The 26,757-nt window shown below is 41.0% G+C and overlaps 1 protein-coding gene across 2 annotated transcripts; it reads right to left on the bottom strand.

Moving 5' to 3' along the window:
- Positions 1 to 26,757, bottom strand: tal1 (TAL bHLH transcription factor 1, erythroid differentiation factor). 2 transcript variants are annotated; one of them, XM_062978325.1, is made up of 4 exons: positions 24,986 to 26,757; positions 20,580 to 20,668; positions 10,159 to 10,278; positions 1 to 6,768 (listed from the first exon to the last, which is right to left on the bottom strand). In XM_062978325.1, the coding sequence occupies exons 1-4, from the start codon at positions 25,585 to 25,587 to the stop codon at positions 6,350 to 6,352; spliced, it is 1,230 nt and encodes a 409-aa protein (XP_062834395.1). In that variant the 5' UTR covers positions 25,588 to 26,757; the 3' UTR covers positions 1 to 6,349. The 2 variants fall into 2 exon arrangements, with proteins under 2 accessions (XP_062834395.1, XP_062834396.1); XM_062978326.1 differs by lacking the exon at positions 10,159 to 10,278 and having other exon boundaries at positions 24,986 to 26,745.

The raw sequence follows: 26,757 nt of genomic DNA, 5'->3' as shown, positions 1-26,757 counted from the left end.
TTGATTTGTAAACCTTTATTTAGAAATATCCTCAATATAGTCATTATATATTTATTTATTTATATATACATACACATTACAACAAATGTGTTTTCTAAATAGTACATCACCTTGTGGGCTTTACAAAGTCAATAAGAATAAAAAGGTACCAGTTCTGGTTACTTAACTTCTGCTATAAAGGGCAGAAAAACAAAGGAGGAAAGAAAGAAATTTACCCCACAGCACAACACTGACCAAAAGTGCTGCTTCCTCAGAACTGAACAGTTTGAAGGTGTGTTATATACAACAAGACACAGAGCAGGCAAGAAAGGAGGTGGGGGAAAGTAGAGATGTACCATCCAAACCACAGTATAAAGTACACATCAACAGATCCCAGACATACAGATGCTGGGAGACTACAAAGAGACTGTATTTCTGGAAAATGACATGGGTTGTACCATTCTCTCACATGGATTAAAAGTGTGTGTGTGTGTGTGTGTGAGAGAGAGAGAGAGAGAGAGAGAGAGAGAGAGAGAGAGAGGGAGAGGGAGAGGGAGAGGGAGAGGGAGAGGGAGAGGGAGGGGGGCAAGGGAGGGCGTCTAGATGTCAATAATTTTCCTCCTTGCCCCATACTATTCAGATACAGCAATGTTAACATCATACATTGATCCATACACATCCTGTATCTCAAACCAGGACTATAGAGATCTACTGGAAAGCTAAGTCAGGAAGAAAGAGAATAGGGAAACCAAAGGGAATCCATTGTCCTTCATACTTTGACTTCTATACATCTGCTGAACCAGAGGAAGAGTGCTACTTATTTTAGTTGCTACTGTAGTACATTTTTATTGTGCCACATCCTAGAGGACCATGTACATTTTTGCTCAAAATTAGACCTAGTGTTTTTCCCCTCTGCTCTCCCATTGTTTCCTGTACTTGCCCCAGTCCACATTCATAGTCCTTATCTGTGGGTTGAGCTACACATATAATTATTTCTTACTCTTGCTCTTAGATTTCTCACTGCTACATTTAATTTATAACTGAAAACCAAATTTGGAGGCTTTCCAAATTATAGTGCTTTGATTCCACTTCAACTACTGTGATTCATTCCTATGGAACCTTGAGATTTTCAGTTTAAGGAAGGCTACTTAGAATAATCACAGAAATTTCTATTGTCTCCCCAGAGTACAAATCCCAGGATTCCATAGGATGTAGCCATGGCAGTTAAAGTGGAATCCTAACTGTAGAGTATGAAAGGCTCCTTAACCATGCATATAGCTATTATCAGGAAGGCCATGGGGAAACAAGTCTCACTGAGGGACTTACTGGGAAAAAGGCAACACTGCCTTCAAAATCACATTTTGTCCAATGCCCTACCTCAGATATGTATAGATATGTATATTCTTCACATTTGGGGTTACATCAGTGGTTCACAACCTGGGGTCCCCAGATGATTTTGGCCTTCAACTCCAAGAAATCCTAACAGCTGGTAAACTGGCTGGGATTTCTGGCAGTTGTAAACCAAAAACATTTGGGGACCCCAGGTTGAAAACCACTGGGTTATATGAACAGAATTATACAATCCTTGTGCTAAGTGGCAAAATTGCTCAACCAGATGCACAATGGAATGTGCAATCAAATGGATGCACACTGTGGTAACAACTACAAACCTCTGCTTTCATGATCTCAAAATGAATTTAGATGCTAGGCACTGCACCAAAATTTCCCATCCATTTTGTTGGGAAATTAATACATTTGTAAATCATGAACAGTATTCCAACCTCTGATTTAAGTTAAATAACACTTTTGACTAGCAAAACTTTAGAAGGAAAAGACACCCATCAGTACTATCATAAGATGATTAAGTTGAAAATCTAAAAATCACCTAGCTGCACAGCTGAAATGCTTTAATACAAACTCCTTGCACAGATTTGCAGAATAGTTTCACATTTTTTAAAAAAACTACCTTGAACAAGTACCAAAAAAACACATATGGAAAAATTCTGTGTTGTACTTTGGGTTTTTACTTTGGAGGAGGATATTTCCTAGTTTGGTGCAGTAGAATGTGGATCAAGGTAAACACTGGTTAACACATCAGTCATTACCATTACTTTTTGTTGTTTCTTTTGTTTTACCACTCTAAAGATTTTGGTGACAAAATATCTTCCCTCTTCACATGAATGCTGCTGACATTTTGAGATGTTAATTAAATATGGTGAGAATCGTGTACATATTTGCCCAGAAGTGAACCCCATTAAATTCAGTTGACTTGCTTCTAAATAAACAGGTATAGGATTGTTTCTATGGTTGCTATTGTAAACATGTTTATTTTGAAACACACTGGAACGTCCTTTTGAGTGAATGTGGCTAAACATACCCAGCTCTTTCAGCCACTCCTCATAGGGCATGGTCTCCAGATCTTTCAACATTTTAGCCGCCCTCCTCTGGGCATGTTCCAGCTTGTCCTATGCTGTGGCCCTTTACTTATAAGAAAAAAATTATAGCATGATTATGTTAACCAGCATAGTTAATGTGCATGTTGTCTGTGGGAAGAGAATGAGAAAATGGGATTACTCCCCATTTGATCAAACTAGGACATCCTTCTCTAATTTAGTTCCTGTCATATTTTAGAATGCAATTCCCATCTCCCCATTGTCCATACTGCCTGTGAGTCGTGGAGTGTGTATTTCAACATTTCTGAAGGGTACCAAGTTAAAGTACAACTGGGATGTAAAGCGAAAATATAAGTAAATCATGAAGTAAGATATCCACATTTCATTGATAACACTGACCAACATACATTTTGGAGCCTCGAATGTTAGCTCTGTTTCTGAGTACATTTGACCTGCTGGTTCCAAAAATTGCACCATTTTTTCCATATCATCTTTAGTTTTTGAGATATAGAACATATGCCTTATACCAGTCTTCATCTGCTTGCCCACAGAAAGTCATGATAACCATATCTAAGAATCTAGAGCTGGTGCAGTCTGTCCAATGCAATTTTCTGAATCAGCACCCCAAATAACCCCAGGATCAGGCCTAAAAACCACAGCACAAAGATTTTTTTATTTGGGCTGTGTAAGAAGTGTGAAACTACCAATCAGATGAGAGAATTCAAGTTTCTCTATTCTTACAGATAAAATAGGGGGTGTCTACGGACAACGCCGGCTCTTCGGCTTAGAAATGAAGATACGTACCAACCCCCAGAGTCGGACACGACTAGACTTAATGTCAAGAGGTAATCTTTACCCTTACCTTTATCTTATTGCATTAATTACTATATCAGTGAAGAAGACATGTTTTTATTGCTTTCTTGTGGAAAAGTTACTACATTGAGTAGCAGGAGCCCCGGTGGCACAGCAAGTTAAACCATTGAGCTGCAAAAATGCTGACCAAAAGGTCAGTGGTTTGAATCTAGGCAGCGGGGTGAGCTCCCACTATTAGCCACAGTTTCTGCCAACCTAGCAGTTCAAAAACATGCAAATGTAAGTAGATCAATAGGTACCGCTTCACCAGGAAGGTAATGTGACCTTGGAGATGGACAATGATGGCTCTTCAGCTTAGAAATGAAGATGAGCACCACCCCCAAAGTTGGACACAACTAGACTTAGTGTCAAGGAGAAACCTTTACCTTTACTTTACATTGAGTAGCAGCTTGGAATATTAGCAGCTTGATTCATGGGAGAGGGCATTTTGTTATAGACACTGTTAAATCATTGGGGAAAAAATCCTTCTAAACCAATTTGTACACATTATTATTACTAGGGCTGCTAAGTTAAAGTATGGAGATGAGCATTCCTCTACAGGCTGATAGATCTGCATTGTCATTGTATTCCCATGGCATGAGGAAGACATAAATACTCTCATTCTCAAACCACAGCAGACCTTTTAAAGTACCATAATGTATTTCTCCTGCTATCTTACATAGTGTTAGCCTAGCAGTTTGATAAATTCCAAATCTCTTTTTGCTGTGGGATAGTCAGCCTTTCTGCCACAGCTTTCCTTGGCTAAATAGACAGATGAAGCTGTATCCAATTTCCTATTTAGATACTTATCTAGGAAAAGAGTCTTTGTAAACAGTGAAAAAGAACAACTAAGTCTGGAAGAAAAATACCCCAACCATGGCCTAATGACGACAGACGTACAAGTCAATGATTGAGTGAAGCACAGAGACAGCACACGCCTCAAAGGTTTACTCAAATATGAACTTCTCTGTTCAGTCAGGCTTATTACCTAATTGGTATTTTATATTTATACCTGCAGCCTACGAATTAGAATTTAGTGCTTTACAAGTCATTTAATCTGACTTCCACATTTCTCTTCCAGTCTATAGATTGTGTTCTCTGGTTACTTCCAGTTAATAAAATATATATGAAGGAGACATTTTAAAATGGCAGCAATAAGGCGATTATTCCACAGCAATCTCTTCAATTATCATTGGGTATTTATTTTTAAGGGTCTACCATCCAATAGGATAAACAATCTCTTTCTCTCTTTTTCTTCCATTTTTCTTTCTCTCCATTTCTTTTTCTCCTCATCACAACTAAACACAACCCTTTCTCTCTCCCTCCCATTTTTTTGCCCAAAGTGAAACTTTTTTACAAAATCCAACCTCCCCTCAAAGCCAGAAATCATTCAGCATATTGTAAACCATTCTTCTTTGAAGTTGTTTAGATGTCAAAGCAATTATTCTTTCTTCAAATAAAATTAACCAATGGTAAACATAAAAACTGTCAATCAGTTGGGAAACAGCTATACTGACATTTGTAAAATATTTAGAAAACATACAACCCCAAATCTAAATTGCACAACAGAATGCAAAGATGCTCTGAAAAGAGTTTCTAATGAGTAGTAGTTCAGGGCTTCTCCTGCAAATATCCTAGTGAGTCCATGAGTCCATGGTACAACATGGTTGGACATTTGCTTCTGGAGACAGTGTGCTCAACTTTGCTGACCAATGGCAGTAGCAATGAATATGGATCTCTCATTTTGCATCTCCCATTCTTTTCTGGTAGATTGTGCTTGATCATTGCTACCTAAGTAAACCCAAACAAGTCAAAAATGCATTTCTGAAATCTTGTCGTCCCCCCACTCTCTCTTTTTAGAGGCTGAAAAAGCCCTCCTCAGCTTATACTCGAGTATTTGGGTCGGCTTATACTCGAGTATTTAGGTAATCATAGTTGGACAGTCTTATCTTATTAAAGTCTTATTATTATCCTAAATTACAGTTTTATGTAAATATTCAAAACTATTTAACCTAGTGATGTCTCACTTAATGTAATTTTATTGGTATCTATTTTTATTTTTGAAATTTACCAGTAGCTGCTGCATTTCCCACCCTCGTCTTATGCTCGAGTCAATAAGTTTTCCTAGTTTTTTGTGGTAAAATTAGGTGCCTCGGGTTGGCTTATACTTGAGTATACATGGTATATATGCACACATTCACACACACACATTTTTCATCACTTTTGTTTCATGAAAAACAAAACAGGGAACCCCCAAAACAACATGTTTAAGGAAAAGCTATTGCTCACCCATGTCAGAAGAATACACTGTGGTGAACTGTCAGAAGCTGGAAAGCAAGCCTCCACACTGGTGTACCTTATTTTTTTAAAAAAACAAAACAAAAACCTTCAGCAGATACTGCATGTTGGCATTGAACAAAAGAATTTCACATGATAAATACAAGACCTCAAACAATCCAAAACTGGGCTATATTAAGGAAAATGAAAACAAAACCAACAGAAAGCAAAGCCACAATACAAAGTCAACTGTTCCTTCACAGCAAGTATTTCCTTTCTTCCTTTAAAAAGGCAAAGCTCTTGTCTGAAGGCCAAAGACAGATTGCATAAATTTCCACCAAGTGAGCTGGGGAAAAATACCACCACACATAGTGAATTATTTTTGAAGATTTCCGTGTCCAAGGATATATACACAGGAAGGAAGATGCATGGTCTGTCCCACTGAAAGAGAGATGGGGCAATGCAATGCAGAAACAGAGGTAATATGAACAAGGACCAAATAGCAGTCAAATCTGTTGTAAACCTGGCACAAAAACACGATGAGCCACCTGCCTGTTTCAACCCCACAATGCTGAATCTTTCCAAAAGCATACCAATATCAAAACAACTTTTGAAGGTTGAAGCTGCATCTGGGTCTGAAGCAAAAAAGAAGGGACTGAATTTCATCAAGTTACTCTCTCATCCTGTTGCTCTTTCCTTTCTCAGATTGTTGAGCCTGAATGGAAATCTTAAGAAGTGCCCATTTCAATCTTTAGATGAGGAGGAGAAGGAGGAGGAAGGGGAAAGGGCATGCATAAATTCCAAATATCAGGTATTCAAGGGCTTGCCTATGCCTCTTTGTAGGTTCATCATCGCTGTGTGTTGCTTTCAATGGGAAGAAGGGAATGGTGAAGAGCTCTTGTGTGCTTAGGCTCTATTGTCTCATGCTCTTCAGTGAAACTGTCTGGGCTTCCACCTCCATCTAATGAGCTTCCACAGCTTGAGTTTGGGGACAACATGTCCTGAAGGAGATCCTCTTGCACTATGCCAGTGTCTTTGTTCATTTTGCCTCTTTGGTTCCCTTCTTCCTCCTGGTCGTTTAGCAGCTTAGCTAAGAAATTGATGTACTTCATAGCCAGGCGTAAGATTTCATTTTTGCTGAGCTTTTTGTCAGGTGGATGAGTCGGAATCAGCTTGCGGAGCTCGGCAAAAGCCCCATTGACATTCTGCTGCCTCCACCTCTCACGGCTGTTTGTAAATATTCGACGGACCACCTTTGTATGAGGACCTAAAATGACAAAAAATATAAAGTTAGCACTCAAAACTGTAAAATACATTGTATTAAATGCTTTATGTTAAAAATTGGGTGGTCCGTAAGTACTAAATATTCAGCAGACTTAGCAGATGTGGCATTCAAAGATTATATATATATATATATATATATATATATATATATATATATATTCCAGCATAGAACTGGAAGATAAACATTATATGTCAATTTCATTCCTCCCATAAAACACAGGTCAAACTATAATCTGGCCCATGGGCAGCAATTGGGAAGATTTTTAAAAACAAAAACAAATTGAGAGCTGCTCCAAGAATTTGAGAGCTGCTAGTAGTTTTCTGCATAATTTAGTCCACATTGTGACTTTCCCAAGTACTGCCTTAAAGACTTATTATATCCTATTGCATCACTTATGGTGGAACATCAGAACTTTCTGCAATGTATTTGGCTGGCCTGTAATCAAAGCATCTGTAAGAAAATAAATGTTTACTTTATTTTAAAATATAATTACCCCCAGATGTGGCTTCATTTATCATCATCAGCTAGGGCTGATGTGAGGTTTAGTTCAAGAATATCCAAAAGGACTGCACAATCCACATCCCCGATCGAAACCATTATATTAAAAAAGCTTTGCCTACACATGATTTTAAACTATGAATAAAGAGTCATGAATATTTAAATTCCAGATTAAATGGGGACTACTCTATCAAAAATATATGGATATATATATATGGATAAAGTTGGAGGATATTGGACGAACAGATTTTAAACACGTTTTATGTTTTATATTTTATACTGTATTTAATTGGTTGTGTTTTTTATATGTTGTTGTTTTTAATGATGTATCAGCATCGAATTGTTGCCAATTGTACGCCGCCCTGAGTCCCTCCGGGTGAGAAGGGCGGGATAGAAATATTTGAAATAAATAAATAAATAAATAAAATCCTGGATGGAAGAAAATGTGTGGTTCGGAACTCATTCTTTATGAAATATGTAATTATTCCGTGCAGAAAATAACTTTTCTGCAATAAAACAAGTCTCCTTGCTTGTTTTATATGCTGAAAGCAACATTCCTGTACAATCTATGTAATTTTGGAGGTAATTTAAAAAACCAAATAGATTTCTCACAGAATAAATCCCAGGTGGCAAATGGTCTTTGTAAACTCCACAGTTTTTGAGGAAATTCTCACAGTTGAGAGAAATATAATAAAAATTAATCCTGGGTCATGAATAGAATATTTATAAAGAATATTTATAAAGCCCACTTCAAAGTAAGGATCTTAAGGACTTGTTTGAATCCAAAGATGCTTTATGCAATCAAAAAGGCACTTTCACTTATGAAAACTGGCTTTTTTCATATCTGCTGTCTCCTCTAAGTGCATTCTGTTCTATGCCATTATAGGAATTCCCCTAAACCTCAAGTACAAGTTTTACCGAAGACACAGAAGGCAGCAGTGGAGAGAAGGTATCAAGAGAGCCCTTTACTATGTGAAATAGTTTCTACTCATGCATGTCCAGACTGAAACAATTGTACAATTGTTTCTTGTATGTCTTCTGGACCCAAACCATGGGAGAAGTTTTCCTCATGTTGCAAACTGCAGCCCACAACATCCCTCTTTATTTGTTTTTGCAAGTTAGGGCTGATGTGAAGTTTAGTTCAAGAACATATGAAAGGACTGCACAATCCACAACCCCAATCTAAACCATTATATTCTATTCCAGCTGGACAGATCCCCTTCTCTCAAAGTTAATTAGTTGTCATAGTAGACAAGTTATAAATATTTCTACAGAAGATGTACCCTGAAATCTATTGTTTTATTGGTTATTTGTTTAAATTAGTGTTAATCAATATGAACTGAAAAACCTTAAAAGAACTATAATGCAATATATGCCCATGTTCATTGATTATATAAAAATCAGATTGTTAAAATATGAATTCTTTGTCTACCTTCACATATCTGTTTCTGCACACATGTGTGTATGCACAACCTTTGTTTCTAGTATTAGAGTAAATAAGAGATAGGTTTGTGATTACTATCAGAATTTAAAACATATATAATATATCTTCTACAGATATAAACCAAGATTATATCATAGCAGTTTAAATCCAATTGTTAATCTCGACTGAAGCAGAACCACTGAATCAAACTTATTTATATGTCTTGACATAACAAGTGAGTGCACTTTTGTTTGAACTAACAATTGGATTTCATTATTGCTGTTTCCACACAAATGTGATGACTTTAACTGGAGGACTTATGACCAGACCATAGATGTTGTCTAAAAGAAATCTCCAATAAGAATGAAACAACAAAGGCAGATCATATACTAAATTAATATGTTGTTTTTATACCTCGTAAGCTTTTTTGATATCACTTTAAAATTTAAGAATTGCAGTAGTTGAGGTTCTATTTTGGGAACCTTCAGTTTAAAATGTAAGGCTAGGTAGGTAAAGGTTTTCTCCTGACATTAAGCTTAGTCATGTCCAACTCTGCGGGTTGGTGCTCATCTCCATTTCTAAGCTAAAGTGCTGGCATTGTCTGTAGACGCCTCCAAGTTCATGACGGCGGCATAACTGCATGGAGTGCTGTTACCTTCCTGTTGGAGTGGCACTTATCGACTCACATTTTCATGTGTTCGAACTGCTAGGTTGGCAGAAGCTGGGGCTAACAGCGGGAGCTCACCCCACTCCCTGGATTCGAACCAGTGACCTTTCAGTCAGCAAGTTCAACAGCTCAGTGGTTCAACCTGCTCCAGACTCACTAAAATAGACAATCCATTCTTTTCTCAATCTTAGTCTCACATCTATAATATGGAAAAAATCATCCTCACCTATCATAAGGACTTGTAAGGATCTTTAAAATTAATATGTGAAATGTTCAGAGTGTTCAGCAAAAACCTAACATAAAATACCAAGTGCTGTCCTTTCTATGCCTCTTTAAGTGCTTTTCAGATGTTAAATTAAAGCACTGGGAATAAAAATATATGTCTTATTATTTGGTATAAAAGCCATACAATTGAATAATTCAATGTTCATGATAGAATATATGTATTGAGAACATTTGGGTTCTTGAGAGTAAAATATTTTTGAGTTGTGACCCAGGGCTGGAAAATTAATAGGGATGCAGTTGTTCATAACCTGTGGGATGGATCCAATGAATGCTTCTATACAACTGGAAAATACTTTCACATATAATGTGGGGCACCTACTTTTTGCCAGTTCCCCTTCCCACACACACATCAAATACTTCTGTATTATATTCTAATCTGTCACCAGGTAGGTGACGCCAATGAAACTTGGGAACTAAGGCCCAGGATGCTCTGCTCTGTTCCACCTTCTTGACCACCCTAAAATCAAAGCAGGAAGTTGATTGTGTGGGATACGCCCACCTGATCCTAACAGATGATCCTGCCCAATGCTCCAGAGGAAGGTGAAAAAGCCCCGGTGTCTGCCAATGTGCTGTGAGGGAAATGTCCATCCCGATGCCAACCCAGACGACCAGTTCAACCCTGTGCATAAGAGCAAGAATCACTGTATGTTAAAGGCAGCAACAAATGTCATTCCCCTCTCTTTTATGCAAACAACATTTACCCCTATTCAGCGTGGATGATGTTTTATGCAAATTGAGAAACTTAACTGGCATCGTTTGTCTGAGCATGAATCTAGCATGCTTTATCTGCATCTATAGTGAAGACATATTGGAGTGAATGGATGGAGCATGCTTTGAGAATTTCTTTGGACCAGGAGGACTAAGAAAGCAATAAGAAATACTGACCAGCTTGGACCCACTGGATGACTGGAGCCTTGGCAGCTGCCTAAAAGAGTTGGGTGCTAATGTTGAGCTTCCTAATGTGTCCATTAACCCTCTGTTCTCCAGTTAGAAAAGAGATCTCTTATAGTTTGTAGATGTTCAATTTGGGACAGTAATTCCCTAAATTCCCCAGACTGTCTGGAGGATTCTGGGTTATGTCTTCCAAATAAACTACTTTCCCAACTTCTGCACCTACTAACATTAAAAAGAAAAATGATGAAATCACCATATGCAAGGAAGGTTCTGACAAGATTGACTTACTAGTGTGTGCATCTGAAGAACTGTCACATTCTTCAAGTATGGCTTTTATCCTAAAATCTCTATCAGGCTGGTCTTTTGCCACTTGAAAGCCTCTGTTTTCCAACCTGTACACTACCTTTTTGTTGCCATAGGAGGAAAAAATGTTAATAGTGCAGAAGACCTTTTGACTGGTAGTGGTAGGAAACTTTAATCTTGGAGCACATATGAATTCCTTTTTTTAACTTTTATAAAACATCATGAGTCATGTATTTATTTATTTTATTTTTCTTTAAAATAGAATAAACTAAAATAAAATAGTAACATAATAAAAATGCCCCCAAAAACCCCACATCAAAAAAATCTTATTATGGGAGTTATGGGAAGAGTGTTTAAAATTGTGGTATAGCATACAATTTATACTGCGAGCTATGGCAGGTGATGCACTATGTGGAGTGGTAAATGCCCTCTGGATTTTAGTTGAAATGTTGAAAGAACTATCCAAAATCCTGAACCCTATCACCAAAATGGTTCTAGCACTTTGGATAGTTTCTTGAAGGTCAGACCACAATCAGTTTCACCTAAAGTTTCCTTCACTTTCACTGTTTTACTACCTGGAAGCCATCAACCCCCATTGAATGTATGCACGATTATGGCATGAAGTATAGATATACATTTTCCCAAGAAGGGGACAGCTAGCTATACATCTCAGGTAAAACAAATATATTTTAACTGTCTGTTCAAAGCGGAACCATCAGAAACATTTTGCATTATAGCAGGGCTAACTGACCACAAAATATTATTACTGAGAAAATCCATCCTTTTTCTCCACCTTTAAACTTCTTTTCTCACCTTCCCCAGCCTTCTTCCACACATTATAATCATCTAGCTGTTGTGAGCAGGACAAATCTCAAAAAGAACAGGGAAGCTTGAGTGAGGTGTTATTTATGTTTTCATCCTTGCTAAACAAACAGCCCTGATGCTTTGACCATATGAGCCTTGACTCCACTATAACATTGGTTAGAACTAGGAATTTCAGCTATCATAGCCTATGAAATTGTGCACATAGGGATTAGGGGTGCCTTGTTGCAGGATATCCAACAAAAGGAGCTCTCTCTGCCTGGACTTTTTAATAGCTGCTGATGACAAAGACATCAACACTTGAAGTTAGTATCTTTCTTCTGGACCCATTTGTGTGCAACTCAGAAAATTAAGGTTTATCTTCTGTAGAGCTGAGAAATTATATATTACATCACTCTCTCTATCTCTCTATTCAAATGCTGGAAGTGTAAGGATAGCCTCACTGTCCATACACATGTCCATAACCATACAAATTACTCTTGAAGGCACATTATTAATATAAGAGCAAAACATCTACAAAAAAGAAAAACAAATGTTACCCAAACTGATGCAACAATCTACACTTCTATGACATTTGATACCTAAAACTAAAAAGCCCCTTGACTGTAAATATATTTTCCTTATATCAAGGGACCATAAACAGAAGCAAGTGATAGGGCTGGGCTTCTTTTCATGGAATCATACAGTTAGTAGTTTCAAAACATGCTTTTGTTCAATCTAGTAAAATGGCAAGATCATTTATTCCCAAGGCTGCCTGTTACAGGCTAAGTATGGGAAAGGAGATGCAGGGGATAGTTGCAAGGTTTTGGATGACAAAGCTTTGTGGTCCACATAACCTAACCTTCATCCTTGAAGCTTCTCTGCTGCCTTACATATCATGAAGGATACTGTAACCTTTTTTGTTCCACAAACCCCTTTGCCAACCAGGCAAAAACCATGAACCCTTCTCGGAGTGTAGCAGCAGATAGTTTTATGACACTCCACATCAGCATGTCAGATAATAGCTTGTACACGCAGGAATGTGATCATGTGTGATCTAACATCACACTTGATTTTAATGTATGGATGAGTGTAAGCAATTTTATTAGATATGCAACAAGTGAAGGAAAAGCTAGATTTCAGTTAGACGTCAAAGAAAATACTGTAAAGATAATAAATTGATTTTTTTTTTCAATTCCAACTCATAGAACCCCCTCAAACCTTTCTTTGGACTCCTGGCTAAGAACCCCTATCATTATCATCTGTACTGCATGACAAAAGTCACAAAACCTGGCTAGTTATCCAATAGGTGCATTCAGCTTCAATTCCCCTCTTCTTGCCAGTATGGTGTTAGGGAAGTGGTTCTCAACCTGTGGATCCCCAGACAGCTGGTAAACTGGCTGGGATTTCTGGGAGTTGTAGGCTAAAACACCTGGGGATCACAGGTTGAGAATCACTGTGTTAGGGCATCTGGAGGCGGCCAGGTTGGGTGCCAGGAATGTTCTCTTAACCTAACATCTTTCAGTTGCTGGTGGTTAGTAGCTTCATTTAGTGACATTTCCCATGCCTTGCCCTTGAGGCTATGAAGGAAAAACTTTGGCAGAACAGATTAAAGCAAGCAATGCTAAGATTGTTTTGGGTTTAGACTGAGTGCCTAAATTGTTCTTTATTTTTCACACTTTTAGTTGTTCTAGTTACTTTACTTGCTTGATATTGAAATACCCTAAGCACAGAAATCTCAAACAGAGGTGATCCAAAATAAAAGTCATCCTGCATATGCAAAACATTTGCAAAAAAAATTCATCATAAAGTTAGTAGGTTATTTTACACTTTATAATCTTAAATAGAGATTGAATTACGAATTGGGGGAAGAGAGAGATCAGTGAATGTGAATGCATTGTGAATGAAGTGTGTTGCTTTTCAAGCAACATAATTCTACATTAGCAACAGAATAACTGAAAAATAAAGTTTTAATTGAAAATAGTTATTCTTCCTTCCTTCCTCATTTTTAAAATATCATTATATCAACAGATAAATCCCAGAATCTCATCTTTGTCAGTTATGCAAGTGGAAACTGCATCTACTTGTCATTTTGGCATGGTAGTTCTGATATTTAGAATGGTAGTATCTAATTCTGTAATGTCTCCAAGTCACACAACTTAACTGAAGTCATAGTAAGAATTTCAGTTCAAACAATGCCTATGTTCACCAAGAAATGTTTTGTGAGCATGCCAATACTTTAATGTCACTATCTGTCCTGGCAATGCTCAGCCAGGTTGTCAGATGGCAGAATCGGAAGACACTTAATTGGCCATCTTCTTAAGCAATTACATTACAGAATCAAGAGGAAAAGGGGGAAATTGGGAGTACACCTTTGTTTGGGAGGACTGTGAGCTCTATTCAGCTGCTTCAAATAAAAAACACAGGAAGAATATAAGCAATTATATATCATTCTGAATCAGAACTTGGAAGCTCCCAGAATCCCCCAGCCAGCATTCACAATAGCCAATTAGCCTAGTCATGGGCAAACTTCAGCCCTCCAGGTGTTTTGGACTTCAACTCCCACAATTCCTAACAGCCAATGGGCTATTAGGAATTGTGGGAGTCGAAGTCCAAAACACCCGTAGAGCTTAAGTTTGCCCATGCCCGAGTTAGCCACTCTAACCTCTATGATTTGCAGGTGAATGGCCTTTCCTGCTATTTTCATTTTCTTGCTCTAATCCATTTGTTCAATTTTGCTGTCTACTATCCCTAGCATTCTACAGAGTTGGCAAGGTACCTCGGGCTAACTGAGGAAAATAAACCTGCTAAGGATAAAGCTTACAACCTGTCCTGTGTTCACTGAATTAGCCCATTGCCCCTACACAAGTGAAGATGGGACTGACAGTCCACTTAGCTCCTATGAAATGTAAAAAATTGCCATCTTCTAGGGTTACTGTTCCTTATCAAATTTAATGATGGAGAATGCAAAAGGATGGACATACAGGTTTTCTTCTTCACTAAAGTTAACAAAAAAAAAACCACTTCCACAGGAAGGTGCACTTGCTAGAGACTGTATAGAGTTTTGATTTGGGGTGCAATGCCTTTATGAACATGATCTTAATTTGGTTCTTTAAATCCATTTCACACCACTACTCAGTCCCATAGATAATCTCACATTCATATGTTTTTATTGATGTAACATGCAGCATGTGAAGAGGGAAAACAAAGGCAAATTTGGCTACAGCCCCAGGAGCTTGAGGAGGTACATCTCTCTAAGCCACATGGCTTGTTTAACTCAGCAAATTACTGCAATGCCGTGAAATCTTTGAATTTGCCCTCCATGTAACATGTCTCCCACTGCCAAAGATGTAACACCATTTGAACAGACATAGGCTCAAAGGTAAACTATTACAGATGTGAATACAGGTGTCATCTTCAATTGAAGATATCCTCCACTGATGTTCAGTCCTGTTGCTTTGTCTTATCACACAGATTAGCAATGAGCCTTTGCTTTTTAAATAGGCAGCCCAAATGATATTTAATTTAATTTGTATATAAACTGCAGAAATTTCAATTTTTGAGTAAAGCAGTTTCTTCCAAAAAGCCACACTTCATAAAATATGCATTTTAATAGAGCTCACGGTATAACAACAGAGCTAGTTAGAGGTGGCCGTTAACACATACCGGTATATCATTTGTTAATAACAGAATATATAGCATAATAGCAACAGAGAAATGGGGTTTAGAGATAGAGAACTTTGCCAAACATGTGAACAAAGGGACATAAAATGTAAAACCTGCTTTTCAAAACCTTTTCAAAATATGAAAAAGCCAGATGTTTTGGACTTTTGTCTAGCGGGGATGGTTTTGATTTTCAGTTTAATGGTGTTTGAAAACAAAAAAGAGATGAGTACATGCAAAAAGGAAGGAAAAGCATGAGCAAATATCTATTGCTTTAAAACATGCTATCCAAAAATACTAACCACCTCCTTAAAGTGAGGTTCTCACACTAGGGGTCCATCTGAACCTTTATAAGGCATTTAACAAGTTAATTATCTAAGATAATTAAGTTACCATGATCACAACAATACAGTTTTTCTACAGCAATTTTTAATCATTTTTTTAAAAAAATAAAGTGTAAGTATGTGTCATAAAATATGTGTCACAGTTATCTATTGCAGAGATGTCAAACTTGTGGCCCTCCAGATGTTTGGGTCCCCAACTCCAAGAAGCCCTAAGCAGCTTGTCCAATGGCCAGGAGTTCTGGAAGCTGAGGTCCAAAACACCTGGCGAGCCACAGGTTTGGCACCACTGAACTATTGGGCCCCAAAGTTTTTAACTGAAGATCCCATTTCAGTTTATTGTTTAACATCAGTGAAAGCTTATCATCATCCTCACTTATACTTTCTTTAGTCCAGATCTAAATAGTCTGTGACTTGCCAAATGTTGTTCAGTTGTCATCCATAAACTCCAGTTTATGGTGGGTGTTAACATTCCCAATCAGATGAAAACCAACCTGAACACAGACCATATGATGTCCAAAGAAACCTACACTTCAAGGTAGACCCCATGCCTCTAACCAATATGCCCTATCTACCTATCTATCTTTGCCAAAAATTGGCCAGAATCTGCTGGAAAATGTCTAAACTTCCACAGAAATACACCCTCTATTATTCCTGCACAATCTTCCTATAAGTTGCTCCACCACCATCATTTTCAATTATTTCAGCCTTTCCATCCTAATGATTTAGAGAGACAAAATGATTTAGAAAGTTGGGCAAAAGCAGAAAAGGCAGAAGAATCCTAAAACGGAAAGTCTTGAAATTAAAACTTAATTGATACCAATTTGTGCTAATTTATCCATAATCTATATATAGCAATCACTACAAAAAGATATTGTATCACTTCTATTTCTATTTCTGTGGAAAAGCCATTGACTAAATATGGTTCCCTATGACACCTCCTGGAAACTTACACCATTGGAAGAATAGTATGCTCAAAACAATAAAAAGAATATATATTTCCAATGAATTCCATAATGAGGATTTTTCTCAAAGGAGGATTGTTTATCAGTTGCTCTTTCATTTGGATGGCTATAACCTGGAAATTGCTCTCACCTCAATCTGCTAGATCATTTAGGGATGAGCTGGGAACATTAACCTTTTTCTTATCTAGAATTTAATACTGTTGGGCAGCTTCTCAGTTGCAGAAATTAAGTACTAATAGCATCTACTTTGTCATTTCTTGCAATCATCCCTCTACTCCATCGATGGGCCTTTTCACACTACATGATTATACTGGCATAATTTCTTTTTAACTGGCATGGCCCCATCCAATGGAATCCTGGATCTGTGGTTTGAGTGAGTCACTAGAGCTAATAATAATAATAATAATAATAAAACTTTATTTATAACCCGCCACCATCTCCCCGATGGGGACTCGGGGCGGCTTACATGGGGCCATGCCCAGACACCATACAATATAACAAAATAAAACAATATATCATAACACAATATAATAGTACAAAAATAATCATATACATTACAACACAAATCAGAGCAGACAGGGCGGGCCACATGAACATTTAATTAAAAACTCGGGAGAGAGAGGCATATAAATAAAGAGAACAGGGGTATAAGATGGAACAGTCCAAACAGTCCAAAGGATAAAATCCAAGGGGAGTAATCAAAAAGGTATATAACATTTACTCCCCGAAGGCACATCGAAAAAGCCATGTTTTTAGATCTTTCTTAAAAGCCAATAAGGTGGGGGCTTGCCTGATCTCAGAGGGCAATGAATTCCACAGTCGGGGAGCCACAGCAGAAAAGGCCCTCTCTCTCGTTCCCACTAGACGGGCCTGGGATAAAGGCAGTGGCGAAAGAAGGGCCTCCCCGGATGAGCGGAGGGATCGAACAGGTTTATAATAGGAGATACGGTCACGAAGGTAGGTGGGTCCCAAACCGTTTAGGGCCTTATAAATGATGGTATTCACCTTGAATTGGGACCGGAAGGTGAACGGCAGCCAGTGGAGCTCTTTGAACAGGGGAGTAGATCTCTCCCTGTAGCTCGCCCCTGTAATTAATCTGGCCGCCGAGCGCTGAACCAATTGTAGTTTCCGGGCCGTCTTCAAGGGAAGCCCCACGTAGAGCGCATTACAGTAGTCCAGTCTAGAGGTAACTAAGGCATGCACCACCGTGGTCAAGTCAGACTTCACGAGGTATGGTCGCAGTTGGCGCACAAGTTTGAGTTGTGCGAAGGCCCTCCCGGCCACCGCCGACACCTGAGCCTCAAGCGTCAGCGCTGAGTCCAGGAGGACCCCCAAACTGCGGACCTGTGATTTCAGGGGGAGTGCAACCCCGTCCAGGACAGGTTGCCACCCAATACCCCGATCCGACGCGCGACTGACCAGGAGGGCCTCTGTCTTGTCAGGATTGATCCTCAGCTGCACTGGTTCAGCATCCGAGGGGCTTCCTTGGATTCAGATGGAAAGGAGTAGTGGATTTGCGTGTCATCTGCGTAGAGATGGCAACGCCCTCCAAAACTCCGGATGACCTCTCCCAGCGGTTTCATGTAGATGTTGAATAGCATGGGGGATAGAATAGACCCCTGCGGGACCCCACAGGTCAATGGCCAGGGGTCCGAGCAGGAGTCCCCCAGCTTCACCATCTGGGAACGACCCCCCAAGAAGGACCGGAGCCACTGCAGCACAGTGCCACCAAGCCCCATCCCAGAGAGCCTCCCCAGAAGGATACCATGGTCGATGGTATCGAAAGCCGCTGAGATATCCAAGAGAACCAGCAGGGTCACACTCCCCCTGTCCAGCTCTCTGCGGAGGTCATCCACCAAGGCGACCAACGCCGTCTCGGTACTGTGCCCAGGCCTGAAGCCAGACTGCGAGCAGTCCAGAAAATCAGTGTCATCGAGAAACTCCTGGAGCTGCTTGGCAACCACCCGCTCCAGCACCTTGCCCAAAAATGGGAGGTTGGAGATTGGTCTGTAGTTGTTACAAATAGATGGATCAAGCGAAGGCTTTTTTAATAGTGGTTTTACTACCGCCTGCTTAAAGCAGGATGGAACTGACCCCTGAACCAAAGAGGCATTTATTATGGTCACAAACCAATCCAACAACCCATCTTTGGCCAGCTTGACCAACCAGGAGGGGCAAGGATCCAGAGCGCAGGTGGTCGCCCTCACAGACCCGAGAATCCCCTCCACGTCATCAGGAAGAACAAGCCGGAAAGAATCCCATAAGATCGAACAGACAGGTACCTCGGTTACCTCCTCTTGAACTACAACTAAACTGGAGTCTAGCTCAGGGCGTATCTGAGCAACTTTGCCTGCAAAATGGTGAGCGAAATCGCTGCACCTAGTTGCCGAGTCATCGGGAAGCCCCTGTGCCTCAGGAGGCCGTAGGAGCTCCCCAACAACTCGGAACAACTCCGATGGCCTATTGGCCGCAGACGCTATGCGGGCAGTCGTGAAAGCTTTCCTGGCTGCTCGCAAAGCCACGGAGTAAGCCCTAATAGCGGCTTTAGCCCGTGCTTGGTCAGACACATCCCGAGATTTCCTCCAGATGCACTCTAGTCCCCTCCGCGCACGCTTCATCACAGCCAGCTCCTCAGTGAACCAAGGAGTCGACGTGGCTCTACGTAGCGAGAGGGGACGTTCGGGAGCGATCGTGTCCAGTGCCCTTGCCAACTCCCTGTTATAGCGATCAGCCAGGGCATCGACAGGATCGCCAGTCTCCAAGACAGGAAGATCCCCAAGAGACCTCAGAAGTCCATCCGGATCCATCAGTCTCCTGGGGCGGACCATCTTAATGGGTCCACCACCCCTGCGGAGGTTAGAAGAAATGGCGATACTTAAACAGATCAGATGATGGTCAGACCATGACACTGGAAGAATATTTTGCTCTTCCACTCTGACTGTCCCACCGTCCACAACAAAAACAAGGTCCAAGGTGTGTCCTGCCTGATGTGTGGGCCCAGATATAATTTGAGACAGCCCCATGGTTGTCATGGCAGCCATGAAATCCTGAGCTGCTCTTTGGCTGAGAATTGTAAATATTTTCTTTAAACTGTAAATCCCAAGATTTTACAGTATGTTACCAGGGTCATTACTGTGAAATTGCAACAATTCAATTGTGTGCTGTGTAGAGTTGTCCCATTGCAACAGCAAAAGGAAACAGATGAGTTACAGGAGAAACTAAAGCCTTCTCCCAGTTCAGCACAAAATTGTATGGCAAGGTAGAAATCTTTAGATCACAATCTGGTAAATCCTCTTCCACCTCCAACCCCGCCCCCAAAACAAACAAACCCACAGACAACACAGTTATGTATGTTATTATCTGTTTACAATATGGGCATTATGTGCTTCACTTGCAGCTCCATTTTAAAGGAAATTTAATGACTAATATTGCAAAAGTCACAAAGCACTAGATGACTATTGTCTTTCACATACTTCCTATTTAATCCTACATAATCATCATTGTCACCATTGCTGCTTTCCATCTTAAGACAGTCCATACACTAATAACTAATTAGTACATACAAATAGCCAATCATTCTCTGAATATTGAAGAAAAATGGCCACTGTCATCTACACAACAAGGAGGTCTTGGAGTAACTCCAACATTTGGTCAGTTATCTTTTTAACTCATAAAGAGATTTTTTATGGGGATTCTCAAAATACAGTAGTTTGAAGCAACTGAGTTTGAAGCTTAGACCTGGAGGAAGGATAAAATGGGACATTCTGAAAAAGGGAATGACTGGCTAACTGCAACAATAAGCTTCGTTCTACAACAATTTTTACAGGTCCCACTTGTAGGCTGCTGCCTAAATTATTTCAACACCCCAGCAATAATGGGCAATGAATTAGCAGATACAATTATGATCCAAAAGCCATCCTAATCCAAGAGAAGGAAAAAAGGGAATTTCTCACCATCAGAGATCTCCACTTCATAGGGCGAAGGTCTTCTTTTCACTCGGTTGTTGTACATTAGGTAATTGTCTGGCTCTCCAAAGAAAACACTGTAAAAGAAGAAGCATAAAAACAACAAAATGAGGGAAGAAACCCAGGTGGTCTAACTCAACAGACCAATACACAAGCCCATGGGATGTTATTCATTTAGTCCCTCCAAGAGACAATGCATGTATGAAAAATGCATGCCTGTGTGGGCTGCATGAGGCAGGCTCTTCAGTATGTGCATACACCATATAAATGATCACACAGACAGACACAAAGAACCCAAACTGCAGTTCTAAGCAAAATTATAAGAATGCAAATTTCATTGAAATCCATTCATCATGTAACCCAAAGGTTTTATGATTTAGATGTCTTCAGTGCTGTTAAGGTGTCCCTAAAAGAAGAATGAAGGCACAAATTGCATCATTTTAAAGAAAAAAAATCACAGGGCTGTTTACCTGGCTGAAAACATTAATTCCACACCATTGTTGTCAAAGCATTGGCTAAGCTTGACAAAGTCAGCAAGGCTATGGCTTTGCAAAGCTTTCAGACACAACATCAATGTGAATTGCCATAAAAACTGCATGACAATCCTGTTGGTATCAAAAATTGTATGGCATTTCTGCTGGCATTCAAAATGAAAACATTTTTAAAAGATCCTGAACAATAACATAAGCAATAGTGGCAACACATAAGAAACCTAGTAACACTCAGTATAGTTTCTGGAAATAATGTTTTCTCCCAGTTCTGACCTATTCTACCAGCAGTGTGTGTGTGTGTGTGTGTGTGTGTGTGTGTGTGTGTGTGGAGGGAGGGAGGGAGGGAGAGAGAGAGAGAGAGAGCACCCATGAGCAAGCAATACCTCTGTTACTTTCATGCAATTTGTTATTACTACAGCAGAACTAGTAACAAATCATTCATAGTACTGGGTGGGTTGTTAGGGTATTCATGTCTGCACTTGTGGTGAAGCACTGAGTGTTTGCCTCTATGTTTTTTGTATGCTGGAATCTGCTCTGAGTCCCCTTGAGGAGATAGAGCAGAATACAAATAAAGTTTTTATTATGATGATTATATTATTATTATTATTATCTGGTTTGAATTTGCATGACTTTAATTGATGTTTTAATAATTAATGTTTTAATTGTCTGGTTTTAATTGTAACTGTTGATTTTTGAATTGTATGTTGTTGGCATTGAATTGTTGCCTGTTGTAAGGCTGCCCTGAGTCCCTTCCAGGTGAGAAGGGTACAAATGTGGGGAAAAATAAAAATAAATTATTGTTGTTTTCTTGTTGTTGATCTGAAGGTACAAAATGCTTTACAATTCTTCCAGGATAAATGTTTCCAAAACGAGCAACAAAGGTGTTTTTAAAGATCTGCCTAAGAAGGTGACTTGGTTTCTTTTCTTTCTTTCTTTTTTATGCTACAAAGGATGAGAACCCGGATAGATAGCTGCCAGCTACTGGCTTTTGGCACTTCACCTGCCCTATTTTCTGTAGAAAAAGAACTATTATCTTTTGACAGTTAGCTACCAAGAAGAGAAGGATTTTTTTTTCTGGGAAGGCCTGCTCTTCCTTTCATGTGGCAGAGTTCCTGGGGCTCACTCAGACAGTGCTTGTATATCAGTCATAACCACAACCACAACAATAATACAGTTCCAACTCTGACCATACAAGGACAAGACAAGAAGGCACTGTGCTCGGACTTCTGGTACTGAAAAAAATGACATAAAAGGGAAGGACCAAACAAATCCGAATGCAGATTTGAATGCAGAGAGAACCGGGAGAATGAAGCAACAAAGGAAAGGGAAAGGAGTGGGTCTAAAGATGGACGAACTAAACAAAATTGGAAAGGAAAGGAAAGGTAGAAGAAAGAACGGGAAGAAGGCAGGGTGAAGAAGAAATTGATAGGACAAATAAGCAAAATTGAAAAGGAAAAGAGAAGAGAGAAAAGAAAATGGATAAGACAGAAGACGAACAGCTAAACAAAATAATAATAATAATAATAATAATAATAATAATAATAATAATAATAATATCACACAGTCCTAGACACTTGGGAAGTGTTCGACTTGTGGTTTTGTGATACGAAATCCAGCATATCTATCTTGTTTGCTGTGTCATAATAAAATAATAATAATAATAATAATAATAATAATAATAATAATAATAATAATAATTTATTTGTTCCCCCACCCTATCTCTCCAAGGAAGGGAAGAGAATGAAGATAAAATTGGAAAGAAAAATAGGAGAGGAATGGAAAGGAAAGGAAATAGAAAGGAAGAGGTCAGAACTGGAAGAAAAGCCAAGGAGAGGAAGAAATGGATAAGACAGAAACAGACAGCTCAACAAAACTGGGAAGGGAAGGGAATTGAGATAAAATGTGAAACAGCTAAGCAAAACTGGGAAGAAAAATTGGAGAGGAGAGGAAAGAAAAGGAAAGGAAGAGGACACAATTGGAAAAAAAAAAGTAAAGGAGAGGAAAAAATGAATAAGACAGAAGGCAAATGTCAGCTAAGCCAAATTGGAAAAGAAAGGAAAGGAAAGGAAAAAGATGGAAGACGGGAGATCTAAACAAATTGGAAAGAAAAATAGAGGAAAAGAAATTGATAAGAGAGAAGGCAGGACCACTAAGCAAAATTAGAAGAAGAAAAAAGGGGGAGAGCAGGGGACAGGACAGGACAGGAAAGGAAAGGAAGGGAAAGAATGATAGGTGGGACAGATACACTAAACTCAAAAGGAGAAAAAGGAAAGAAAGACAAAAGGCAGGGCAACTAAGCAAAATTGGAAAGAAAAATAAAAAAGGAAGAAGAAAGGAATTAGCTCATATAATGGGAAATATTTCCAACAAATTTTGGTATAATTGTGGGGGGATAGGTCCATTCATTCTCCCACATGGGGTGGGACTGTAATAAAATTCAGAACTATTACAGTAAAGTAAGAAATATAATGGAAGAAACAACAGAGGTGAAATGTAAGTGGAATAAAGCCAGATTCATGTCTCTCATTGTAGAGGCAAAGGAAGACAACAATAATTGGACAGAAATCCTAAAACATATGATAGCGGCAATACAGGCTACGATAGCCCGAGGATGGTGGTCTTATCTCTGGGAATATAGAACCAATGATTTCATTAATCAAAGGAAAAAGAAATATATGAACAGTCATATAAACCATGACTGGTATACCACATGGTTTATTCTAAACGACAAAACAGACAGATTTTGAACCAAGCTTTCCACATGGTTAAATAGATGCAATGACATCATTTGAAATTGTTGTTCCAGGAGAGAGGGGTGAAACTGGGGGGAGGGTGCAGGTAATGGGAGATACACATCTAAGGATTGTATAAAGCGCCATATAAGGTAGTGACTTTGGGAATAATGTTTATCGAGAGAAGACTTGTATGGCAAAAGTTTGTTAATTGAATGGATCTATGATTTAAAATCATCATAAAAATAGCAACAAAAAAGGAAGAAGGTTGTTGTATGTTTTCGGGCTGTATGGCCATGTTCCAGAAGTATTCTCTCCTGACGTTTCGCCCCCATCTATGGCAGGCAGCGCCATAGCCAGAAAAAAAATTCGGAGGGGTTTTTGAAAATTTGGGTGGGGTGGGGTGGGGGGGGGTTGAACCTGTAACACCACCACCCCACTACAGACCTGTCAATATCTGCTTGAGATAGTGCCTGGAGGGACTCTTAATGTTTTGCGTCTCATAGACTTAGCATGGGGATTTGGTTAACCAGTTAAAATTCATGAGTAAACCAGGTTTTTTTTTAACCTGAAACATTTCGGGGGTGGTTTGAACCCCTAACCCCCCCCCCCCTTTTTTTTTTTTTAGAGGCCTGATGGCAAGCATCCTCAGAGGTTGTGAGGTACCCCAAACAACAAAAGGTATTTTTCCCATCCTGGACTTTCCACAGATATATAAACCCCTCTTGCCTAGTTTCCAACAGACCTCACAACCTCTGAGGATGCCTGCCATAGACGTGGACGAAACGTCAGGAGAGAATACTTCTGGAACATGGCCATACAGCCCCTAAAACATACAACCCTGTGATTACGGCCATGAAAGCCTTCGACAACAATAAAAGGAAGAAGACAGAAGGTGGGAGGACTTCGAAACTGGGAAAGGAAGGGATGGGGAAGGGGAAAGGAAGGAGAAGGGAAAGGGAAATGGTAGAGACAAAACGAAATTGGAGAAAAGGAAAGGGCAGTGATTCGACGGAGAAGGCGGTCTGCTCTCGGAAGCAAAGAGGCGCAGGAGGAGAGAGAGAGAGACCACATTGCGAAGCTCAGGGCAAAAGGCTGGCACGTTCCTCCTCCTCCTCCTCCCTCCACAACCAGGGCCCGCGTGGGGCTCGGGGAGGCTGTGCGGACGGACCTGCTGGCGTTGGCGTTGTCGTTGGCGGCGCTGGCGGCGGGGGCGGCGGGGCCGAGTGGGGCTCCGAGCCCGTAGAGCATGGTCCGCGGGGGCGGCTGGAGCGGGAGGGCGGGCGCGGGGCTGAGCTGCACCATGCGGGCGTCGCTGCTGCCGCTGCTGCCGAGGCTCCCTCCGAATCCTCCTCCGGATGCTGCCGCTGCTCCTGCGGCGGGGGGCGTCCCGTTGCCGAGGGCGAGGGCCAAGGCGGGCGCGGTGTGGGGGCGGTCCGGGTCCGCGGCGTTCCGGGCGAGAATGGCGCCTCCCGCCGGGCCCCGGGCGCCTCTTATGGGGCGGCCCCCGCGCACCAGCTCGATCACGGGCACCGGGGCGGCCGGGGAGGGGGGCGGCCGGCCCGTCTCCTTGGCAACCCCATTCAGCGGCGCCGGCTCCCCCGGGGGGAGGAGGAGGAGGGCCATGCCCCCGCCCCCGTTCCCACTGCTGCTGCTGCTGCTGCTGCCGGAGCCCAAGCCCACGTCGGGCTCGCCCAGGCCCTCGTCTCCGGCGCCGGCTCCGAGGGGCGCTGCATCCCGCGGCGGGTCACTGGGGGGCCTCTCCATCAGCATCCTGGGGAGAAGAGACAGAGGCGCCGAGAGGAGCGGGAGGACGAGGGAGGGAAGGAGGCGCAGGGAGACGGAGGGAGGAGGAAAAAGAGGCAGAGGGAGGGGGAGGGAAGGAAGGGGGAGCCGGGAGGGAGGGAGGGAGCGAGGGAGGGAGGAGAAGGAAGCAACCGCAGGAGGAGAGGGAAAGTTAGAGCCAAAGCGGAGACGCGCAGAAGAAGCAAGAGAGGGTCTCTCCTTTTCCCCCTCAGCCACTTAAGCTTAAAGGAAAGGGCCTGAGGCTGTTAGGAATGGCGGGAGTTGAAGTCCAAAACCCCTGGAATTAGAGCCCAAGCCTGCCCATGCCTGGCAGTCAATGCTTCCCCCAATCTCCCTCCTTTGTTGGTGCCATCCCTCGCCATCCGGGCCTCAACCTGGTTCAAGATTTCCGCACACCGGGACCACCACCTTCTTCCACGCCGGTTTGAAACTGCAGCCAATGGTCAGTGTAGATGGGAAGTCAAAGGGATGCACTTCTTTGGCCCGGAGGCTTAAGGCGAGGAGGGGAGGAGAAAGTCCTCGAAGAAGGGCAGCGGGACTGAGACCTGACCGGGAAAACCTTGTGCGGGGAAGAAGAGGCCTGGGGTTTGCGTGTGGGGATGGACCTGTGCCTTCTCTCCCCACCTAGCACTCCTTTCACTCTGACATCTTTCATCTCAGCCTGGAAGAATGGACACCCATAACACCGCCTGGTTGGGTTTTCTTTGGAGTGCATCCCAAGCCCAGCGGATGAGCCTATTGATTGATTGGAGCTTTCATTTGTAATATTTCTGTATCGCCTCCTGGCCCAGAAGCTGACGGGCGATGCCGACATGGCCCTGGGTGTTTTGGCGGTATAAGAAGAGAAAGAAACCCCAGAGTCCATCTTTGGGAAGAAAAAGGAGGAGGAGGAGGAGGATCGACAGTTGCCACTCGTGCAGTCTTTCCAACCAACGTAGGTGTTAGAGATCACCAGGGATGCTCGGAAGTGTCTTTAAGATGGGAAAAGGCCTTAACATCAGCAGCCCCTTGTATGTATGTATGTGTGTGGATATATATATACATATTCATATACATATACATACAATAAGTGATCAATAAGAAATAACTGAAGCTGGTAACTCGAATTGTTACCAGCTTCAGTTGGATCAGGATGAT

Source organism: Anolis carolinensis, chromosome 4, assembly GCF_035594765.1.
Source record: "Anolis carolinensis isolate JA03-04 chromosome 4, rAnoCar3.1.pri, whole genome shotgun sequence".
Classification (NCBI taxonomy): domain Eukaryota; kingdom Metazoa; phylum Chordata; class Lepidosauria; order Squamata; family Dactyloidae; genus Anolis; species Anolis carolinensis.
This window is presented reverse-complemented; position numbering and strand designations above follow the sequence as displayed.